Source organism: Emydura macquarii, unplaced genomic scaffold (genome assembly GCF_026122565.2).
Source record: "Emydura macquarii macquarii isolate MOO-44397 ecotype Brisbane River unplaced genomic scaffold, CSIRO-AGI_Emac_v2 contig_3220, whole genome shotgun sequence".
Taxonomy (NCBI): Eukaryota; Metazoa; Chordata; order Testudines; family Chelidae; genus Emydura; species Emydura macquarii.
The window spans coordinates 11,110,138-11,117,286 of record NW_027133357.1 but is presented as its reverse complement, the minus strand read 5'-3'; the positions used below and the strand labels follow the sequence as shown (position 1 = coordinate 11,117,286).

The 7,149-nt window shown below is 44.6% G+C and overlaps 1 protein-coding gene and 1 long non-coding RNA gene across 2 annotated transcripts in view; one reads left to right on the top strand and one right to left on the bottom strand.

Annotated features, from left to right (window-relative positions):
- The first annotated feature begins 409 nt into the window (after positions 1-409).
- On the top strand, positions 410-5,262 carry YOD1 (YOD1 deubiquitinase). The gene is made up of 2 exons (XM_067531737.1): positions 410-1,017; positions 2,303-5,262. Exons 1-2 carry the CDS (start codon positions 810-812, stop codon positions 3,016-3,018), a joined length of 924 nt encoding a protein of 307 aa, XP_067387838.1. The 5' UTR covers positions 410-809; the 3' UTR covers positions 3,019-5,262.
- Positions 1,474-7,149, bottom strand: part of LOC137142392 (uncharacterized) — a 44,165-nt gene continuing 38,489 nt past the window's right edge. The window contains exon 3 of the long non-coding RNA XR_010916909.1: positions 1,474-1,608. This is a non-coding gene — a long non-coding RNA (uncharacterized lncRNA). The remainder of the gene's footprint in view (positions 1,609-7,149) is intronic.

The window sequence follows — 7,149 nt, the reverse complement described above, 5'->3', positions numbered from 1 at the left end:
GGCATGGACGCGCAGGCAGGCAGGCGAGCGCAGCCCCGCACTGCAGCAAGGCGGGCTGCGCCGAGCCCCGCGCGCCGCCCAGGTGCCCGCTCTAGCTCCGGCAGAGGGGGGCGGGGCAAGGAAGGCGATGCAAAAAGAGTATGCAAATGAGGAGGCGGCGGCGCCCCCGTGACTAAAACACACCGCCAGCTGCGCGGGGCAAGGGAGCGCGGCGCGAGACCTGCGGCACCGCGCGCGCGGGACCAAGCGCTGTGCAGATATGTGCCCGGCCGCGGGGCGCGCGGAAAGACAAGCGTAGACATGCAAATGAGGCAGAAAAATCGCGCCCATATGCAAATTACAAGCGAGAGTCAAATATATCCATCCGTCAATGACATGTAAATGAGTTGGGTTTTTTTCCAGTGCACTGCGAATGAGCAAAAGAACAGGTGCGCCTGCTATGCAAATAAGATGCAAATAGGCAAACGGAATTATAATACGGTCCCGCCCCCCACCACGCCACCTTGAGCACGGAGACGCAGCACTCCGTGACGTGTCCCACTCGCCTGTGACTGTACTGCACGTGACTGACGGTGACGTCACCAAGGGCGTCTCGCGCTCCCCGCTGCGGATTGGCTGTGCCCGCGGACACGCGAGAGAGGCACGCGGGTTCCACCAGGGGGCCGGGCCTGGGGCGCGCAGCCAATGGCGAGCCATGGTGGAAGCCTCGCGAGATTCGGCGGCGCGAGTGCCCAGAGCCGGCTGGCGGGGCCTAGGCCTGCCCCGGCCATTTTGCTCGGGGAGCGGCTTGGGGACCGGCCCGGCGGAGGATGCTGCGGCTGCGCTGCAAGGCCCGGAGCGGCTCCCACCCGCTGCCCGGCCTCACGGCCCATTCCCGTCTCCGCGAGCTGCAGGCTGCCCTGGCCGCCCTCACCGGGGTCCCCGCCCCGGCTCAGCGCCTCCTGCTCGGCTTCCCTCCGCGGAGCCTGGACCTGAGCGATGGGGAGCGGCGGCTGGGGGAGCTCGGCATCCACTCGGGTGAGGAGGCGCCTGAGGACACAGCCCTCCCCCCCCCTTTTTCCTGGCGGGCGGGGCCCGAGCTCAGCGGCCAGGCCTGAGCCCGGGGGCTCCCGGCAGCTCCCCCTGAGGGGACCGGGCTGCGGGGCAGCCTCTCCTCCCCTCAGGCGGGGGCGAGTGGCGGAGCATCTCTGCCTTGGGACAGCCCCGCGCGGCGCTTAGCGAGCCAGCGCCGGGGCTCGGCCCCTACAGGCCGAACCCAGCACAGCACGCACCCCCTGTGGGTGGGAGCAGCCCCGGGGCGCACGCCGAGCGTGACCCGACCTGCCGGCAGGCTGCTGTGGGCCCAGCTGGCTCCGAGGAGGAGATCTTGTCCTCCAGCGCTCAGCGGGAAGCGAGCAGGCAGGGGGTGTATAGCGATGTAACGCTTTGTAATTCTAGAAGAGACGGGGTAGAGACCGCCGGGTTAAGGGGATGTTGAGGGTGTCCCCTATAAACGCCTCTGATTGTGCGCCGGGCTCACTGAAATTGGGGCTTAGGATCTCTGCAACTAGTCAGCCTTCTGAGCATGCTTCATCCCCCGTGCAGAGAACTAGCAGAAGCCATAGCTACCTGTGGAGTAGAAGGCAGTCGCTGTGTAAGGGTACAATATCAATGTTCTACAGCACAGAATGTTATTCCACTGTTAAAGACAGGAAAAGCAAAACAATGCCTTCTGTACTGGAAACTGCATTTCAGCAGCTTGTAATTACCTGAACTGAAACTTGGTTGGGATATTGGGGCTAACACCCTTTAACAAAAACTTGATTGCAAAATAGTGGTGTCAGTGACTGTCAAACTTGTTTAGCAGCTTCTGTAATTGTAAACACCTTCTCTTGTCACAAGCTGTGCCTCTTTCCCTGTCTCTAAAATGGGGCGAAGTATTCTGTAGTTTTCAAGAAAGGGAAATTAAAAAGGACTGAGTATTACTCCTCTGTCCTTTCATGGCCCAGATTTGGATAGTCAGTCATTTTAAAACATGAGTTACTGTGCTAATTTGGAGACTTCAGTACAAATCATTTGTCCTTATCTGAATCAGCTAGGTACAGGGAGATCTCTGCTAAAATTATGTTCTGCATCTTGTGGCTTTTTATGTAACTTATTTAATGGGTAATACTTTCTCTTGTGCTGGTCTTATTCTGTCAGAAAACTGAGGAATGGTACACTAGCAACTTCAAACTATTTGTTTCTCTTCGTAATGCACTCTAGTGAATTAACCCTGAATTTTATCCACTCCTCACACTTCTTGATTCTTTATTTTTGACAGGTGATACTTTAATAGTTGAAGAGGACACAACCAAACCGAAGACTGAGTCACCAGTAGTTGCAAAAAGGAGCATTCCTAATTTGGTCAGGGAAGCAATGCCTGTACTTGCAAGGAGGGTTGTTCCAGCTGATAACTCCTGTCTGTTCACAAGCATATTCTATGTAGTAGAGGGAGGCATTTATGATCCAGCATGTGCTCCAGAGATGCGCAGTCTTATAGCCCAGATAGTGGCAAGTGATCCGGAGTCCTATTGTGAGGCAGTATTAGGGAAAACCAATCAAGAGTATTGTGAGTGGATCAGAAGAGAAGATACATGGGGAGGAGCCATCGAAGTATCCATTCTGTCTAAATTTTATCAGTGTGAAATCTGTGTAGTGGACACTCAAACAGTCAGAATTGACCGTTTTGGGGAAGATGCTGGTTATGCTAGGCGGGTCCTTCTGATTTATGATGGGATTCACTACGATCCACTTGAGCGTAAAATCCCTGACTCAGACATCCCTCCCCTGACCATTTTTTCAACAAATGATGATGTTGTTCTTGCACAAGCATTGGAATTAGCAGATGAAGCCAGACGAAAGCGGCAGTTTACTGATGTAAACCGCTTTACACTGAGATGCATGGTGTGCCAGAAGGGGTTAACTGGACAAGTGGAAGCCAGAGAACATGCTAAGGAGACTGGACACGCCAACTTTGGAGAAGTGACATCTACATGAGGATGGTTACATCTACTACCTCACTAATCCAGAATAAAATTCTGGATTTTTAGATAAGATGTATGTAAGCATTAAACTCCATTCAAAGCTTGAAAAGTCCTATTAACTTAATGATGGCTGAGACGCACAGGTTTATGGTTAGTGTGCAGGTTTACAGATAGGTATACAATAGTGACACTCTTCCCAACTAGTTTGAAATAGGTAAGTTCTTGCCTGCTGCATTGCATGCTGATTTTTAAAGTAACTGGCAGCTTTTTGTTGTATGGTAGCAGCTAAAGGTCCTGACTCCTGAAGAACGTTATTTTCTGATGGAGAAGCTGCTGTGTGACGTGGCTGGACCTACCCACAATAGTGTACCTAGAGTTAAATAAAAACTTACTGAACAACACTGAATTAAAATATAAACTCTGAATTATTGGATTTAGTTACAATTTTTCAAGACTTCTAAATTGGTCTTAACAATTTGGCACATTCATGTGCATATCAGCATTTTGTACTAAGTTATATAATAACTCTGCTGCAAAAATTGCTTGAATGTATAAGATGCCTATAATGCACACTTTGTATGGAAATAACACCAAAGTTAGCCAGTATTAGATCACAGTAAACAAAATAGCATGCACAGTCTGAAAGTGAAGTTCTGGCTGTAGTGAGAGAGCCTTCTTGAAACTAATGAGTAGACTGTTAAATACCCAATAAACTTAATATTTTCCCATAGATACTACTTGAAATGTAGTTTAGTTGCTTGAAATTTAACTAACAACTCCTCTGTTTACACTGAATCAGGATGTTGGCATGTTTCTTGAAATACTTGGAAGCTTGATAACTCATCTCAATGCCATCAAAAAGGAATTACAGTAGTTAAAATACAATCTGTAATTTGGATCCGTTAACCACCACTTAACTTTGCTTAGATGTGGCTGATCTTGTGGCCACTGAAAGTGTTAATAAGCTGTACTAGGCTCCAGATAGTGTTAGCACTTCTTAATCTTTGGTTCTCATTCTTTTACAGGTCAAAGGCTTGTTCTTATTTCAGAAAGTCAGAGCATTTATCCAAAAGGGAAAAAACTTGAAGTTTTTGTCTGCATTCTGCCAGATGCCCTTTAACTTGGTTGATTTCTCCCCAGTGCCTAAGTAGCAAGACCTCTTTTCCAATAAGGAATGGAGCAGTTTCTTTAACAAAATAAGCTAGGTAAATGCTCTACTTCTGAAATGACAAAAAAAAAAAAAAAAAAAAGCAGTGATGTTGAAAATACAGTAAAGAAATCTCGCCTTAGAGGGGGATTGTGAGGCTTAATGTCAAGCACTTTGAAGTCATCTAAAAGGTGATGTAGATGTGCATGTTACTGATATTTTCTTTTGGAAAGCCTCACATTTGTTTAAATGTCTTAACTCAGCCATGTTTTTCTGTTACTGTGTTTTGGGTCTGAAACCTTCTGAGCACTTGTGCAAATGGGGAACGAAGATATAAATCTTCATAAGGAATTAGAAATGTCAGCTTCAGGAATAGAAGATTTTCTAGTTATTGAAACACACACAGTTTACTAAGGATATCTTAGCAAAAGCCCTGATCAGGAAAGCCTCCATTAAGCACCTGTTTCAGTCATTTCCTGAATTGGGGCCCTCATACCTATGTACTGGGATAGTTCTATGGACATCCGTGGAACTAGGAATGTGGTTGAAGTTACATGTGCATAGACGTTTTGGTGGATTAAGGCCTAAACAATAAAGTACATAAATAGTTAAGTCATCAAGAGTTTAATGGACCAGAATTCTTTTTGACTCAGTATTAAGTGACACTACAGTCATGAGTTTGTTATAGAAATCAAGTTAGCTGTCAGTGTTAGGCCCATTTAGCTTTTACACTTTTTAATGCTTAGCTTTAAGCATCTGCTTGAGTCAATGTAATGACAGTAGTTCAAAGGAATGTGAAAGATACTATGTTATAAATACTTGAGATGAAATGTGGGTTATTGACTAGACAGGGGGACTGTCAGACTACTACATTTTATTCCCAACTTTGTCAGTGAATGGGTGACACACTGGACAAATTGCTACTCCTCAGTCTGTATATTCATATATAAAATGGGTATAGTATCTACCTCACAGAGGTATGGTGAGATTGATTGATTGTAAAGTACTTGGATGAAAGGTGCTACATAAGTGCACAGTACTATTATTGTGTGCCCTGTTTCCAAACTTATTTTTAGCTTTTGGGGAACAGCTTCTATACTGCAAAATTCTTTAGTTTTGGGGACTGCAATCTACAAGATAAGACTTGATAAATCTTTGCATACATTGTAACAGAGTTAGTCTAAACTTTATCTGCAGGGAATCTTTAAAAGTAGATAGCATGGTCAAATGTTCATTTGCCTTGTTCTAAATGCTAAAAAAAGCTTATTTAATTGAGTATTGTTACTATATTGTTTATGCTAAATGTCATTCTCATTGTGTGAACCTGTTTGTTTCCTAGAAAAATCAGATTGATGTGGATCTGAAATCACAACTCAACTACTGTAATACCTGTTCAGATTTTAGTGAAACTATTAACTTTGTTAAAATTCAATCTTAATTTTTCAAAGAGCAGAGTAACTTACAGAATATAAATTAAAGCTGGAAAATGTCAATTACCTTCCTCCCAAGCAGAAGGTCTAAATTATCTGGGGAGACATGTTATAAAGTTGCTTTTTCAACAAATTTAATGTCACTTGTTTTTTTGTTATGGTAAGGTTACGGTGACCAGATAGCACATGTGAAAAATGGTGACAGATGGTGGGGGGTATGAGGTGTCTATATAAGAAAAAGCCCCAAATAGTGACTGTCCGTATAGCTTCATTATATCTGATTACTATGAGCATCTCTGTGCCCTTTCTTACAGTACAGACTTGGATTTCCTTCTCAGTGGGATCAACCTGTGTCTTAACTGCTGTATTAATTCACTTGTCCTGAAGCATTACTGCTTGTAGCTCCAAGATACTAATTGTGGACACTTTCTAAAATTAGTTGTTCAAGGCAGTGTGGAACTTAAGCTCAGGTAACTGGCATTTGGCCATGAAGCTTGTCATCTGTGCCTCGTGACCCAAAAATACCATCAGATGTGGATTCATGTCCCTACAACTCCCCGACAACAACATTAGCCTTAATTTCCATACTGAATGTTTCAGCAGAGGCCTGAGATTGAGTGGGCCCATGGAGACTGAACTTCCTCCCTGTAGAGGTGGATTCCTTGGTTCATGGTTGAGGCACATTAGTATCATTTCAAAGCTGGCCCATGCAGGACTAGTTCTGATTAAATAGAGGACTTCAGCTGCCACTCTGCCTTTCACCAGCACTCAAATTCATCTATACCACCTGCAAGAGGAGGTTGGATGACGGTGCTCTGCGATTGTGGGGCCTATTTCCGTTCCTTTTTCCATTTACCATCCAGGCAGAGTTCCTCTGGGCTGCATCCACTGACTCCTTAGGCATACTCTAATCATGTGGTTTTTCACAAACATTTTATATTGCATGAAGAAATACACATCTCATGATTAACAGCACTTTAAAAGCTTGTCAAAGTTTACATGTTTTGCAGGGACCTAGATTGATGTAAGTGTGGTGTTGCAATAAAATAACTGACTGAACAATTTCTAAAAATCTTGGTACTACAAACTTACCAGTGTATTCCACTGACATAATATCCTGTTTTTATCACGAGCCCAGGTTATTTTTAAGTATATTTCTTTAAACGTGCCCTATATTGCAAAACATTAATATACCAATAAAAAGGCGATTTATGCATGCAGTCTTTTGGTTTAGTGTTCATTTGTGGCTCAGTCGTGGGTTTTCGTTAGTGGTGGAAATACCTGAATAAGTGAATGGAACATGAATCCGTCTTCACAAGCACTAGCCCCTTGGAGTGAGCTAGTTTCAAAGGCAGATAACTGCTTGTAATAAAGCTATCCACGTTTTTTCCTATTGAACTGAAGGACAAATTGAGTTCTTATACAAAGTTTATGGGAACACTATAGCATTCTTTTAACATGCATTAATTTAAAAAGTGTAAATGACAATGTAAAATTGTTTTCAGTGAACGAAAAAGAATCACTTTTGAAAGGAAGTACCTTTAATATGGTCTCAGCCAGGGGTTTG